Here is a 17098-nt window from a genome sequence, read left to right as displayed (position 1 = left end):
AGTTTATGCTTTGATAAATATGCCCTCAAATGTTAAAAAGGTGTTAGTGTTATGATTAAATCATAAATCAATTTTGGATTTTATTTATAAATACTTTTAGGAAATCAGTTTGCGAATGTATAGACTTATTTGTATTTACTATGAAGTAGAATGAGGTTTTTTTCAAGATCCAAACAACCTATTTAACTTTTTAATAGATACATCTTTTTAACTGGTATAACAAATTGCATACAATAACAACAATGAACTAATTGTATTAGGAATTTGAATAATAATATAAACAAATAATTCAGGAAAGGGAGAGTACTTAAAGGAACATTGTACACTCGATTTTTCTTTGCATAAACGTTTCGTACACGATCCATTTATATAGCCCATCTGGTAGTGTTTTTATAAAAATGTATAGTTTTGCTTATTGTTTAAGAACATTGTGCTGATTTTCAGACTCCTTACCAAGCCCCATAGTGTCAGATGTATACAAGCGTTTACAGACTCCTGCAGGCTCCTGTTTATGTTATCTATCTTTTCATATACAGGGAAGGATGGGAGGGGGGAGTGTCTGTCCTTTTTGTTTATCCAGTCCCTTTCAGTGGGTGTCCCAGACTCCCTCATCAACAGTGCTAAAGGGGGAGCTTCTAATTCTTTTTAAAGTTTTAGACTGGATTTTTAGATCAGTGTCTGTGCATATTCTTCTTTATTGTAGGGGATATTGCATGCAGTTATATGAAAATTGCTGTATACTGTCCCTTTAACTACATTATTATATATGTGTATTCATGAAGCAATAGAATGCCTGTTGTAACTATTACAAGCCTGATTTCAAAATGAAAACATAAATATATCTCATTTACACAAAAACAAGTGGCAGAAATTCCATAAATGTACAAATTCCAGTAAACTGGTCCAGTATTTTTAAAGAAAATTATGTAAAAAAAACATGCAGATGTTCAACATCTGCAAATGAAGAATCTTTTCATTGGCAAGCTGTTATAAGAAACTGATTTTGTGGTGTTCTGCTACATAAAATGTCAGAGTAACACTGCAGATACATGGGTTTCTGAAGGGAGGCGTAAAGGAAGGCAAATACACTCCTATTTTGGTCCCTTTAAGCACCCACTTGAGTAAATCTTTTGCCCCACCATTTTTAAAGTAATGTGCAGCTTATGCGTACAGCAAGCAATGCTCCCCTGCTGCACATGACGCCACTGATAATATTGTGGTATTTTTTACCGTAAGTGGATAATGAAAAACAAAACATACCCAAATCAAGTAACATAAGAGACATAGGGCTCAATTTATCAAGCAGTGGTTGCTGCTTCGGAGGGAGATGGTTGCTCATTGAAGCCCATAGTATTTAGTTTCTGTTGACAATTTTTTGGGGAACGTACATTTTAGCTATAATATATGTTTTCAAAAATATTGACCTTACAAGTAACAAAGTAGTGTTTATGATCTCACTGAAAGAGACAGAAAACACTGAGATTTTTCGCTATGTGTAGTAAAAAAATATGTAATTTACTTTCATTATTTATTTTGACCCCTTTAATGTTTTATTAAGGATTTTCTGGTTCTCAGATTAGGAAAAGCACACTGTAGACTTCTTAAGACTAACCATGCTACATACATGTCCCTAAGTTGCTTTAGATAACAACTGTAAAACAATGCATTCTATATAAGTATGAAGCATGTGGCCAGCCTTGTCTGTAAACTCAAGCCCAGATTGGTCCCTGCCCAATTGTAGCATTTGTTCATTTGTTGTTTAAAATGTTTAGACATTATTCTAGCTTGCAATGGGAGGAGTAGACAATAGCATGCACTGTTTCAGCAGTGCAATAAGTTAGCATTCCCATGCACTGCGAGCAAACGCTATATTCTTATAGTGCTACAATATACATTTATGTTACTCATCTCAAGTTCTAAAACTTATTTTATAGTGAGAAAAATGTATGTTATGTGGGGTAATAACCCCAATATTTTTAAATATTTTCATTAGGAAAGAAAACTTTTGGTTATGTTGGTTACCTGTATTTCTTATTAGGGTCCTCTGGTCGTATACTTGCTGGTCTATCATTAGGAAATGCTATTAATGCCTCTTTATCTGATTTTGTCTGATGATCATGTATTTGTGTCTTAGCTGCATTCAAAACAGCAACTCGAGCAGATCCGGTATATGGCCCTGTTTCTTCACTCTTGGCTGGAACAAACTGAACTGTATTGTTTGATACAATAGGAGAAATACCTACATTTAGGTTAGAAAAACATAAGAAGAAAAGTGAAATTAAAATAACATTTTCTGAAACTTTCAAAAATGGTATATAAAAAAGCATGTGCAGTATTTGGGTTAGGGGTGAAATAACAAATATAATAACCCTCAAATTTGCAGGAATATTGATATCTCACTCCCCCCAAAAATATGTCCACGCTGTCTGCCAAAGAACAGCTATTATATAATCATTATTTTTATATAGTGCATTTCACTACAATAGGAGACATAGGGGGCAAATTATCAAGCTCCGAATGGAGCTTGATGCCCCTGTTTCTGCGCGAGCCTTCAGGTTCGCCGGAAACAGTAGTTATGAAGCAGCGGTCTAAAGAGCCCTGCTCCGTAACTTGTCCGCCTGCTCTGATTATGTGGACAGAAATCAAGCCGGGTGCGGCATTGCACAAGCAGCTCACAAGAACTGCTTGTGTAATGATAAATGCTGACAGTGTATGCTGTTGGCAGTTATCGATGTGCAGAGGACATGATACGCTACATCATATCATGTCCGCTCCGACATTGATAAATAGGTCTCATAATCTCAGCATAAATTTAGAATGAACTAGTTTGCAGTGGCTCATACATAACAGTTGCTACTTAATACAAAGGCATTTATTAACATCAGATTTTGAACGGCTATGTCACCTTGCCAGGGCTAGAAACTGTGACAAAAAACTGTCCTAATTATATGAGTATTATTTAAGAGTAGAATACATAAACTATAATACAGATGAAACCAACTAGATTCATCTCCAATATACACAAAACAATCTTAACACATTTTTAAATACATGATACAAAAAAGAAAATGTCAGTGTGCTAACTATAGATTTCCTATTTTTATCCTTTTCTATGACCCTCATGTGTGACCCTAGATGTATAACAATTCTGATATGATAATCGTGGTATATTATGCAGTCTTATTTATGCAATCATTATCAGTAGAAGAACTTGCTGTAATTGGAAAACTCGACTCATCACACACCAAGCTAGTGGTAAAAAAACTAAAGCACAATATTCAAATTACATTCAGCAAACTATCAATTTATATTCATCTTTATTTATTCTTTTCATTTAAAAAAAATGAAGATTTAAAGGGATAGGAAAGTCAAAATTAAAGTTGCAAGAATAAGGTAGAGCTTGGAATTTTCATACACTTTTAAAATAACTTCTATTTTCAAATGTACTTTGTTCTCTTGGTATCCATTGTTTAAAATGAATATGCACATATCCTACACTAGTGGGAGCTAGCTGGTGATTGGTGCCTGTATACATTTGTCTCTTGTGATTGGCTGAATAGATGTGTTTGGCTAGCTGCTGTTCCTTCAGCAAAGGATAACAAGGAGATGCAAAGATATACTTCACCAGTCAGATTAGTATCTGCGCCTTATTTATGATAATGATAACTTTGTAACTAGTCGAATTAATGAGGAGTACTGTAGGAAATATGACTAAAACAATATAATTTAACCCTTTTTGGCGCACCTGGAGAACGGGAACAGAGTAGGAGAATTTTACAGTCGAACTTACATAATTGTAGGTGCATTGTTGAATGATAAATAGGGGCATTTATTTGTGTGTGAATTTTTAAGTACAACTATAGGAGAAAAGCCATTATGAATATTGCCCTTTATGTGAGTCACTGCATTTTAAAAAACACTAGGTCGCTCTGCTTCACACCACACAGGAATAATTCTGAAAAATGTAGCAAAAACAAAGGGGCACCACATAGCGATGACAAATGGTAATAAAAGAATATAACTCAGAATAACGTTGTCATTGATGATTTACAGTGCTATATGAGCTGGCTAACTCCCACTCACTGAACATCAGCACTGCTTCATCTAAGTGTGAGATGAGTGTTCACCACAGGAATGACATCAGCAATGTCAAATCATTATAATCAAAAAAAGTTTTTTTACCTTTGCAACAAATTTCTCCTTTTGTAAAACCTGTATTATTAGGCATAAAAAAATGTATGTTACAAATTACCCCAAATGTGGGGGAGTGGAGGGCCAGGGTCAGGGATCTGCTACAACTGGAGAGGTACCACTATATGAGACTGGGCAAAATTGCAACCCATGAGACCATGTTACTGACTTGGGAGGGAAAGGGACTTTGAATTAATTCAGAACATTATCATAGTCAATCCATTAAGAGTGCCCTATGAACAGCTTATTACATCAGTATGTTTCCCTCCACTTTTTTTTTTCTCCATACCCCTCCCATTCCTGGTTCTATCGTACTGAACCTTTCCTACCCTTCTCCTTTTCTTTTCCCTTACCTCCCCCCCACTCGCAAAAATGCTCTAAATACAAATCCAGAAATATATAAGAGTAAATTGAACTATATATTTTAGGTAATAATATCATACTGTCATGTGAAATATACCGGTGATGTTATTATTTAAAAATCTAAAAATGGAACTTTGCAAGCTCAAAATATTTGGACTTATCAGAAAATACTGTTTTTATATGCGAAGCAGACTTGTTGGTGCTGCTAAAGAACTTTAAAGAACAATGAAGAGAGGAAATAGGTGAATAAAAGACAACAATTGTATATATATGCCCTGTATTGTCATCTTTTATTCATACAATAAAGCTTGTTTTAAAAATAAGAAAAAAAAAGATGTGTGTTAAACGCTCATTCAAAGGGTGCAAACAACTAAAGTGTTCGCAAAGCATGAAAAAAGGAACAAAGTCTCAAAGCTCAGTTTATGTGTGGATCCTGGGAAGCCGTCACACTTGCGACATGCGGTGTGAGGGAAAACTTGTCAATGATTAATTCAGGTAAGGGAGTACTGTTGCGTAGCCCTTATCAGACATCCATCCAAACATGCAGTAAAGCAAACCTCCCAGCAGCACACTCAAATTAGCGAAGCAATATAAAACATGTCACGTGACCAATCGGAAAGGAATCAACTGAACATGAAACATCAAATAAATACAAAAACAATGTAAGTGTCAGTAATTGTTACTGAAACAGAGAGTCCAAATGTGTAGAAAGCTATGATGGAATGAAACTTGTAAAGCATGAATGTGTTGTTGTGTAGGATGTATTGAATAATTACAAAAACAATGTAATTCGGTAATTGCTACTAAAAGTGATGATGCAGTAGACAGAAACAAAAGGTCAAACTGTGAAAAAAGCTATGATGGAATAAAACTTGTAAAACATGAATATGTTGTTGTGTAGGGTGTGATGAAAAATAGTGTGTGTTGTGTGAAGGGAAGTTGGTATGTGAATAAAACTTGGGAAACGTGAATGTGTTATTGTGCAAAATTTTAATGAAAAATGAAATATGATGGTGTGTGAGAATGAAGGTAATGTAATATATAAAAGCTGAGGCAAGCTACAGATGTGTAGCGGAAGGAAAGAGAGGGAATGCTGAAAAAAGAAAAAGTGGGGGAAGAGGAAGTGTAGAAAGAAGAAAAAAATAGTGAATTGATAAGAGTGATGAGTGAGATGTGAGTGAGATGTGCGCACTATCAATAAATCTTTTTTACTTGCTACTATTAAGTAAATCTTAAAACACAATTATTTTTTTTCAGGATCGTTTTTATTTGCAGGTCATTTTTATTTGCAGGTCAAAGCTACAGCCATGGGCACCAGGTTTGCCCCTAGTTTTACCAATCTATACATAGGTATTTTCAATGAAAGATATATTTATTCCTTGAACATAAGGGTGAGCCTTGTGTTCTATTGTCGGTACATTGATGATTTAATTTTTGTTTGGGATGGAGATAATGATTCAATTAACACCTTTATTGCCCATGTCAATGATAATGATATGGGCTGCAGTTTTTCTGCCAATATCTAGACACGTAATATTGAATATTTGGACTTAGTGCTGGGTTGGGATAAAGTTGAAAATGTTTCCTCCAAAGCTTATTTTTAAAAAGTTGACAGTAATAGTTATTTAGATTTTTCTAGTCATTATTACATCAGTTGGAAGAAAAATATAATATACAGTCAAATGTATACGTAGGAACTGCTCCACTATAGAACAATTTTAGGAAAGTCTCAGATTATCTTTCAACAGTTTATTGACAATGGATATCCTTAGATATTCTCATACGTGCTAGAAACTTTAATAGAGAATTAATATTTTTATCCAGAAATATAAATACAAGGTAATATGAGAAAGATAATTATTCTCGCTAATGTATTGCTTAATATAAGACTAATCATGTCCAAATTAAATATATTTGACAAAAATATTGGCATATTCTAAAAAAAGGTCACAAAGGTGACAAACCTGAAGTAGTTTTTAGGAGGGCCCCACTCTTAGAAACAAATTAGCCCCAAGAAAAAGAGTTAAACCCCACAATTGTAGAATTAATACATAGAATGAAAATACCAATAGTAATTTTCTTCATTCTTTTAGAAACAAAAGGGGTTTTCAAATGCAGGAAAAGAAGATTGAATTCCTGTAAATATATACAATCTGGAACAAAATGTTTTATTCATCTGTCACAGGTGAAACATTTGATATACCACAACTTTTTAATTGTGAATCCTCCTTTGTCGTGTATCTTATTGACTGTATCTGTGGTGTTCAATAAGCCGTTATCACCACTAGGGATATACGTACTAGGTGTTGTGAATACTTTTGAAATTCCAAAAAACACTCTAAAACATAGTATACCTGAATATTCCATTAATCAACATGCAGGGGAATTATAAAATTTACAAAATTACACCTATTGATTTTATTTCCAAATACACTGATTACAACTGCATTATTAGACTAAAGATAGAATGAAACATACTAGATATTTAAACTTAAAACTCTTTCTCCCGCTGTATTAAATGAACAGGTAAATTTGGCTGCTTTTTCATAATTTTCACACAATTTTTCCATTTTCATTTACTTCCTTTACATTTTTCCACATTATGTCACATCACACTCAAATCTCACTTACATTTCACTCGTCACTCTTAGCCATTTTATTTCTTCTCCTCACATTTCCTTTTTCCCCACTTTTTGTTTTTTCAGCATTCCCTTTCTTTCCTTCCACTACACATCTATAGTGTGCCCTAGCTTTTATATATATTACTTTCTCTTCATTCTCAAATACCATCATATTTTGTTTTTCAGTCACATTTTGCACAATAAAACATTCACATTTCACAAGTTTTATTCACATACTAAAGTCCCTCCTCAGAGCACACACACTATTTTTCACCCACACCCTACATAACAACATATTCATGTTTTACAAGTTTTATTCCATTATACAGGGAGTGCAGAATTATTAGGCAAGTTGTATTTTTGAGGATTAATTTTATTATTGAACAACAACCATGTTCTCAATGAACCCAAAAAACTCATTAATATCAAATCTGAATAGTTTTGGAAGTAGTTTTTAGTTTGTTTTTAGTTATAGCTATTTTAGGGGGATATCTGTGTGTGCAGGTGACTATTACTGTGCATAATTATTAGGCAACTTAACAAAAAACAAATATATACCCATTTCAATTATTTATTTTTACCAGTGAAACCAATATAACATCTCAACATTCACAAATATACATTTCTGACATTCAAAAACAAAACAAAAACAAATCAGTGACCAATATAGCCACCTTTCTTTGCAAGGACACTCAAAAGCCTGCCATCCATGGATTCTGTCAGTGTTTTGATATGTTCACCATCAACATTGCATGCAGCAGCAACCACAGCCTCCCAGACACTGTTCAGAGAGGTGTACTGTTTTCCCTCCTTGTAAATCTCACATTTGATGATGGACCACAGGTTCTCAATGGGGTTCAGATCAGGTGAACAAGGAGGCCATGTCATTAGATTTTCTTCTTTTATATCCTTTCTTGCCAGCCACGCTGTGGAGTACTTGGACGCGTGTGATGGAGCATTGTCCTGCATGAAAATCATGTTTTTCTTGAAGGATGCAGACTTCTTCCTGTACCACTGCTTGAAGAAGGTGTCTTCCAGAAACTGGCAGTAGGACTGGGAGTTGAGCTTGACTCCATCCTCAACCCGAAAAGGCCCCACAAGCTCATCTTTGATGATACCAGCCCAAACCAGTACTCCACCTCCACCTTGCTGGCATCTGAGTCGGACTGGAGCTCACTGCCCTTTACCAATCCAGCCACGGGCCCATCCATCTGGCCCATCAAGACTCACTCTCATTTCATCAGTCCATAAAACCTTAGAAAAATCAGTCTTGAGATATTTCTTGGCCCAGTCTTGACGTTTCAGCTTGTGTGTCTTGTTCAGTGGTGGTCGTCTTTCAGCCTTTTTTACCTTGGCAATGTCTCTGAGTATTGCACACCTTGTGCTTTTGGGCACTCCAGTGATGTTGCAGCTCTGAAATATGGCCAAACTGGTGGCAAGTGGCATCTTGGCAGCTGCACGCTTTACTTTTCTCAGTTCATGGGCAGTTATTTTGCGCCTTGGTTTTTCCACACGCTTCTTGCGACCCTGTTGACTATTTTGAATGAAACGCTTGATTGTTCGATGATCACGCTTCAGAAGCTTTGCAATTTTAAGACTGCTGCATCCCTCTGCAAGATATCTCACTATTTTTGACTTTTCTGAGCCTGTCAAGTCGTCCTTTTGACCCATTTTGCCAAAGGAAAGGAAGTTGCCTAATAATTATGCACATCTGATATAGGGTGTTGATGTCATTAGACCACACCCCTTCTCATTACAGAGATGCACATCACCAAATATGCTTAATTGGTAGTAGGCTTTCGAGCCTATACAGCTTGGAGTAAGACAACATGCATAAAGAGGATGCTGTGGTCAAAATACTCATTTGCCTAATAATTCTGCACTCACTGTAGTTATTTTTTCACATTTTGATTTCATGTTTCTGTCTATCATATCATCATTAGTAGCAATTACTGACAGTTAAATTGCTTTTGTATTTATTAGATACATCAATATTATTCATCACATATAGTTGATTCCTTAGCGTGCAGTCACGTGACATGCGTGTTATATGATGGGGACATTTCTTGTATGCACCGATTGTTTTCACCTAAACACAGCATGATCGGTCAGATATTTTTTTTTGTACATTGCACAAATTTAACATATGTGATTCCCAATCCATATACACATTGGTATTTACATTTTACACCCTCTGTATTCCACATTATGGACACCGGGTATTCGTTGTTTTAATTTAAATGTAATTTTTTAATAACTAGATAGTTACCTTTGTGTATTAGATAGTCATTATGCTTTTTGATATATGACATGCATTTTATGTATATATAATTTATCCAATATTACACATTTTTGTTTGTATGATATGTCTAGTGCAGGACATACACAGCTATTCTGTTTTTGTTTAATATTGCTATACCAACACCTCCGTTTTTTCCATATGGGCATTTTTACAGCCTGATGAAACGGGTTTAACAAGCTGAGAAACGCGTTGCAAAGGTAATAAAATATTTTATTGACTTTAACCATTTGACATTGTTGATGTATTTCCTGTGGGGTGAACACTCATCTCACACTTGAACAAAGTGACCACTATCTGACCACTATGAGAATCAGTCGGCTCATATAACAAGGTAAATCATCAGTGCCAACATTATTGTAAGTTCTATTCTTTTATTACCATTATTATTTAAACAAGATTAAGCTTTGTGGTGCCCCTTTGTTTTTCTTTCATTTTTAAGTTATGTAAACAGCTAGTTGATAACCCTTGTGTATAGGCAGATGGAAAACTACAAAAGATGAAATGATTAGTTATGTTATGGGCTCCATTTATGAAGCTTTGGATGCAGCTTAGCAGTCCTTGCAATGCTGTACAGCTCACACAACCCTGCAACTACAAGTTAAGACGCAGGGATTTTAAGACCCTCCTTTACCTCAGACAAGGCACACTTAAAGGGACAGTCTACAATAAAATTGTTATTGTTTAAAAAGATAGATAAAATAATGCCTTTACTACCCATTCCCCATCTTTGCACGACCAACATTAATATATTAATATACTTTATAACATTTAAACCTCTAAATGTCTGCCTGTTTCTAAGCCACTACAGACAGCCTCTTATCACATGCTTTTTATTTGTTTATACAACAGGAGACTGCTAGTTCATGAGAGCTATATAAATAACAATGTGTTCACGCCCGAGAAGTTATTTAGGATATAGTACAACACAGTACTAAAAGTCAATAGATAATAAATACAACGTCATGTGATCAGGGGGCTATCAGAAGATGCTTAGATACAAGATAATCACAGAGGTAAAAAGAATATTAATATTACTGTGTTGGTTATGCAAAACTGGGTAATGGGTAATAAAGGGATTATCTATTTTTAAAACAATAAAAATTATATTGTAGACTGTTCCTTTAAATCACCCAAGTCTGATTTATCTGAGGTGATAGATAAACCCTGCACATGTAAATATTTGTGCAATAATTGTGGTCGGTGGATGCCACCAGTTGCTAGCCTGCATGTGGGCAGAGAAGATTGACTGGTTGGGAACCTTGTCTAACTCTCCTTATTAAGTGCCAAATTACCAGTGGCACGCTAACAGTTATGCAGTTATAAGTTGAAAGTAAACACGATAATTTGAGCAAAAATTAATTTAGCGCGCGTCAGGATAGCTCGACCTCAAAACTCTAGTAACTGCTACTCTCTGATAATAAGTGTCACAAAATACATCTAAAAGTACAGTTACACTAATAATAACACCATCTACTAAACTATTAAAAATAAATATTGCATAAAAGGGCTCAAAAATATGTGGTCTCAGGTGATTGATAGATAGATGATAGATAGATAGATAGATAGATAGATAGATAGATAGATAGATTACGTATATACATATGTATTTATGTATTTATATGTGTATTTATGTATTGATAGACATATATACACGTACTAACACATAAATACATATATAGACATATTTATATATAAGAGCATGTGAGCCCTTTGCAGCCAAGTAGATAAAAACATGTAAAATCATATTTATACAATATTAATATTTAATGAAGTGTTATAATGTATATGCATAAAATGTTTTGCACATAGGGGAATATGTTCTATGTATTTGTAAATAGATATATATAGGTATAGATATATATTGTACTAAAATGCCATCAGATATATGTAGAAATATATATTTATGAATAATTAGAACATATTCTGTTATGTGAAGAACATTGGAAAGTTAAATATTCATATTTCATGTCGGGTTTAGCGATCTTGAATAAACGCGATCGGGTAAGCACGTGAGTATGGGTGTTAGTTTTTTTTCAAGCTTGCGTGCTCCATTTAAGTCTATGGGAGAATACCTTAACGCAGTTGCAATTTTCAAAGTTTAACTTTTTGTGTGGGGTTTTTTTTTTTTCTTTTGCTACTTTCAATTTATAAAAGAAGCCCCGGAAGGAATGAATTGAGAGCAGGGGCATGTGACCACACTACAGGCCAATAGCAGTGGGTTGCTAGGCAGAATTCTAAGGAGCAGGAGCGAGTATAAATATTGAGGGTTGTGAGGCGGAAGCCAGCATCATTTCCCTTGTGAAGCGGGAAAAGCTGACAGGCAGAATGGAGAGCGTGAGCCTTTTGCTGGAACAGGTAAAAACCTTGGTAGCGGAAAAAGGTGTTACCTGGCTCCAGCAGAGGCTCTTTTCAGAGGACAGCGGTTCCGGTGCAGGGTCGTTGAAAGTCGAGCCAGCAGGAACATCAGGTCAGGAGCGGTGCGGTCGGCCGGTGAGGCGGACGAAGCCGCCGGTGCGGCTTAGTCCGGATGACAGGAGGGGAGCTTTGGGTCAAGGGAGGCCTGATACGGCCAGGGGTGAGGTTAGCGGAAAGTCGGGAGGCAAGAGAAGGGCTATGGAGGAGCTGCGTACATCTCCAGTGTCAGCAGGGAGTAGGAGGGGAACACTGAGGCCTAGGTTGCTGGGGACGAGCGTAGGCAGCGTGGAGGGGGGAGTAATGGTGACACATGAGGTTTGTGCGGGGAGCAGGGAGGGTGAGGTGGCAGTCGCCAGGAGCGGTATAAGTAAACAGGGGGCTGAGAAGGGAGGGGATGGCTCGGGCTTTGAGGGAGCTAGTGTGGATAGAAGGAGAAGGGGGGAGGGGATGAGTGGGAATGAGAGAAGCGGTAGGGGCGTTGGAGGAACAGGTGTAAACTTAAGGAGCAGTGAGAGGAGGGATAAGGTAACTGTAGGTGCTGCGAGTGGCAGCGGAGGAATTGGAGGGAACATGAGGGAGAATAGTGGACGTTGTTTGGGTAGGGGAAGAGGAGGTTTTGGGAAGGGGCAAGCTAAGGCGAGAGGAAAAAAGGGAAAAGAGGTAGGTGGAGAAAGGGGAGCTGAGGCGAATAGGGACGGCAGGCATAGTGCAGGAGGGATATCAAGTGGGATTGGAGAGGCCGTTGAGGTTTTGGTACAGGATATAAGGGAAAGGGATAGGGTTACAGGGGGTAGGGGGGATGAGGAGAATACGGGTACAGAGACAGAGAGGGGCAGGGAGAACAGGAGTGGGGGTAAAAGGACTGAGAAAAGGAATAATTTGGAAGTTAATGATTGTGTTTCAGAACCGGAGGAGTCGGACGGCGTCCCGGTGGAAAGGCCGGGGTTGCCTGCGGTGCAGTCTTCATTACAGGAGCTGGAGGAGGACGTCCTGTGGATGAACGAATCTTACAGTGACTTCGCTGGTGAAGAATTGCAATTGGGACAGCAGACGGAACCGGAGAGTTCGGCACAGGTAGGAGAGATGGCTACTTTAATGCAGCTGCTCAATTCTCTGGTGCCTGGGGGGGGACACGTAACTCAGAGTGAAGGACAAATTGGGGGAATGAGGGAAGAACGAGAGAGGGGCAGGGGAAGAGAGAAGGAAGACACTAGGAGGCAGAGACATCATGTTAATCATTCTCCACAGAGATCAGGTGGAGGTTCAGGTGGTCAGAGCAGAAGGGACAGGAGCAGGAGCAGAGGGACACGGCGGAGGGAGAGATCTCGGACGCCAAGGATAGACTACAGGGAGCGGGAAAGGCATACGTCCCCCACATGGGACAGGCGGGATAGAGATCGAGAACACACACGTAGGAGGGAAAGCTCTATGTCTTATAACATTGATGATAGGGGGAGAAGATCTGCAGGTGACAGGGCGGAAAGGAGAAGAGAGGATACAATAGTGGTGCAGGAGCCTGAGTCAAGGCCGCCAGGTGAGACGGCGGGTTCCCTGCAGGGGGGGAAGGAAAAAGAAGAGTCGGGGGGAGTGTATGAGACGGTGATGAAAGGTCTGAAGGAGCTGGTGGCTCAATTAGAAGACAAAAGGAAAGTTGGGGGTGATGTAGGAACAGTAGCGGGAGCATGGGTACCGGCAGTGAAGGAGGGTAGTGTACCGGTGGTTGGAACCCCTTTGGGGAGTGGGGTAGAAAAAGGAGGGTCGGTGCCGGTTACAAGCGGTGAAGTGTTAATTGTGGCAGATCAAGCCTTGCGTAGGCCTTGCTTGTGCTCGATTGGACCACTTGGGATCCATCTGAGTAAAGAGGTTAAAGAAAAGATATGGAAACGAGAGTTTGTAGAGATCTTTTCATTGTTGCCGTTGGACCACTTTATTGAGTTAAAGGAAGATCCAAAAGGGGAGCAGGGCAAAAAGGAAGAGGAGGAGAGAAAGAAAAAGTGGAGGAAATTACCTAAAACTTTTTCAAACTGGACGAGGGCTTTTTGCATATTAGCCAGCGTGATCGGGGAGAAATTCCCCGAGCAGAGCTCGACTATGTTTTGCTATTTTGATGAAATATCAGGTGCTCAGAGGACATATGGGGGTCTTGCCTGGTGGCGGTACGATGAACAGTTCCGCCAGAGGCTGGCGGTAGGACCAGAGATGCGGTGGGACGACAGAGATGGGGGTGTGGCTGGAGTTAATGACTCCTTTGAGGGGGCAGTCCTTTCGGAGTGGAGGAACGGGGGCTAGTGGAACGACAGTGGGGGCCACATCGGTGGCAATTAAAAAAGGCCTCTGCTTCCAGTTTAATGAAGGGGTGTGTAGGTTTGGAGGGGTGTGCAAATACAAGCACGAGTGCTCAGGATGCGGAGGTGCGCACTCTGGGGCAAAATGTTTCCGAAAAGGAAAGGGGAATGGTAAAGGAGGTGAGGGTGCTGTTACGGGCTCGGACCCCGGTGAGGGTAAGAGAGATGGCCCCGTGGCTAAGCCAATACGGTAAGACAAAGGGTAGAGCGGGGGATGCGGAGCTGTTACTGACGGGATTCAGTTCCGGATTTCGTATCCCGTTCGAGGGTTCAAAGGGTTCGGGAGTTCCTGGGAATTTAAAATCGGCTGAGCAATTCCCAGAGGTGGTTCAAGTTAAGTTGGAAAAGGAGGTGGCACTGGGGAGAATGGCGGGCCCCTTCAAGGACCCTCCATTCCCGAATTTGAGGGTGTCCCCACTTGGGGTGGTCCCAAAGAAGACGGAGGGACAATTTAGAATGATTCACCACCTGTCTCATCCTAAGGGCGCGTCTGTTAACGACGGGATTGACCCGTCTTTGACGGCAGTACGTTATGCTTCATTTGATAAGGCGGTGAGTGTGGTCAGGAGAGCGGGGATTGGAGCATTGTTGGCAAAGGTGGATGTGGAGGCAGCCTTTCGGCTTTTACCAGTCCATCCGGTGTGTCATCATTTATTGGGTTGCCAATTTCAAGGGGAATTTTTTGTTGATCTGTGTTTACCCATGGGATGCTCCATATCCTGTGCGTACTTTGAAAAATTTAGTACATTTGTGGAATGGGTGGTGAAGAAAAAGGCGGGCAGGTCATCGATGGTCCATTATTTGGATGATTACCTGTTTGTGGGGGAAGCTGGTTCTGGAGTTTGTGAAATGTTGTTGAAAACATTTGTTGAAGTGGCTGAGCAATTCGGGATTCCGATTGCACCAGGAAAGACGGAAGGGCCGGTGACTAAGTTGAGTTTTCTGGGGATCCAGATTGACTCAGTATTGATGGAGTGCTCGTTACCTTGGGATAAGGTGGTAGATCTGAGAAAGGTCATAACTGAGATGCTTGGGAAGGGGAAAGTGTCGTTGCGAGAAGTGCAATCGCTACTGGGCAAGCTTAATTTTGCTTGTCGTGTGATCCCAGTTGGAAGGGTTTTTGGAAGGCGCCTGGCATTGGCTACGGTTGGGGTGAAGGAACCACACCACAGGATCCGGCTTTCAAAGGAGTTGAAGGAGGATCTTAGAGTGTGGTTGATTTTTCTGGAAGAGTTCAATGGGCGGTCGCTCAATCAGGAGGGGCCGGTATCGGATGAGATGTTGCACCTATACACAGATGCTTCAGGAGCACATGGCTTTGGGGCATATTTTGATGGCAGATGGTGCGTGGATACATGGCCTGAGGAATGGAAGGAACAAGGTTTAACCAAGAACTTGGTGTTTCTAGAATTGTTTCCGTTGGTGGTGGCTGTTATGGTTTGGAATGGTGAGCTGAGGGATAGGAAGGTGACTTTCCACTCTGACAATCTGGGAGTGGTATTTGCGATTAATAAGTTGTCAGCGAAGTCGAGGCCGGTGATTCGGCTTCTCCGAGTGTTTGTCCTGGAATGCTTGAGGGGGAATGTGTTTTTTAGGGCGGTGCATGTACCCGGGAAGCAAAATGTGATTGCTGACTCTCTTTCCCGGTTGCAGTGGCAGAAGTTTCGGGAAGCAGCCCCGGAGGCGAAGTTGGATGGGGAAGAATGCCCAAGGGCTTTGTGGCAGATAGACTTCTTAAAGGATTGAAATTGGCGAGAGGGGCTTTAGCCCAGATTACGTTAAGAGCTTACGTGCCAGTATGGAAACGGTGGTTTTGTAGGCTGCACAGGGATGGAATCAGGCTATCAAAAGAGGATTGGGTGTGGTACTTGGTTGATTGGGTGCAGGAATGGAAAGAGGCGAAGATGTCAAAATCCATGGTGAATCATCAGGTGGCGGCGTTAGCCTTTCTGTTTAAGCTGATGGGATGGGTTGATTTAACAAAGGAGTTTTGGGTAAAATTGGCGGTTAGAGGTGTTTGTAGATGTGGAGCTAGGGGGGACAAAAGACGTCCACTTGTATTTAGTTTACTATTAAAGGTAGTTGGGGCTTTGGAGGTGGTGTGCAATTCTAAGTTTGAGTATTATTTGTTCCGGGTGGCTTTTGTTTTAGCCTTTTTCGGGGCTTTTAGAGTGTTGGAATTGGTTGGGGCTAATAGAAAGGACAATGGCGGTATCGGGTTTGGTGATGTGGTGATATCAAGGGAGGAAGTGTCCATTTGGCTTAGAAAATCTAAGACAGATCAGGAGGGTATGGGCCGCTTAATCAAGTTATTTGCTATCGGGGGTGTTTGTTGCCCGGTAGGTTCTCTGGTGGATTATCTTAGGATCAGGCCTTGTGGTGAGGGCCCTCTTTTGAGGCACGAGGATGGAGGAGCATTGTCAAAATATCAGTTTGGGGCGGTACTTAAAAGGGCTTTGTCCGTGGCTGGGGTGGACCCTAAAGATTTTGGTTGCCATTCGTTTAGAATAGGCGCGGCAACTGAGGCGCATGAATTGGGTTTGAGTGAGGAAGTTGTGAAAAAGGTGGGAAGGTGGAAGTCGGGGTGTTTTAAGCGTTATGTTCGTCCTAACATGATAGTATAGTTTTGTTTTTCTTAACAGGTCCAGTTCAGTGTTGGATAGTTGGACATTCTTTCATTTACTGGGCGAGAAAAGCTGCAGCAACAAAGGAAGGGGGAATCCAGTTGGGCCTTCCTCGGGAACAGGTTGGGGTAAAGTGGTTTGGGGTAAGAGGTCTCAAATGGGAAGGGGTAGTGAGTACAGTGAGTAAGTTTGCCAGGCTGTACAAGCCTCCTGACATTTTGGTGTTACACGCTGGAG

At 39.9% G+C, this 17098-nt stretch overlaps 1 protein-coding gene across 1 annotated transcript in view; it reads right to left on the bottom strand.

Annotated features, from left to right (window-relative positions):
* CFAP47 (cilia and flagella associated protein 47) overlaps window positions 1–17098 on the bottom strand; it is an 801982-nt gene that overhangs the window by 716101 nt on the left and 68783 nt on the right. Inside the window, 1 exon segment of the mRNA XM_053705439.1 lies at window positions 2023–2239. Coding sequence (XP_053561414.1) covers window positions 2023–2239 — 217 coding nt within the window.

Source organism: Bombina bombina, chromosome 3, assembly GCF_027579735.1.
Source record: "Bombina bombina isolate aBomBom1 chromosome 3, aBomBom1.pri, whole genome shotgun sequence".
Classification (NCBI taxonomy): domain Eukaryota; kingdom Metazoa; phylum Chordata; class Amphibia; order Anura; family Bombinatoridae; genus Bombina; species Bombina bombina.
The sequence above is the reverse complement of the archived record's forward strand: the minus strand, read 5'-3'. Positions and strand labels throughout refer to the sequence as shown.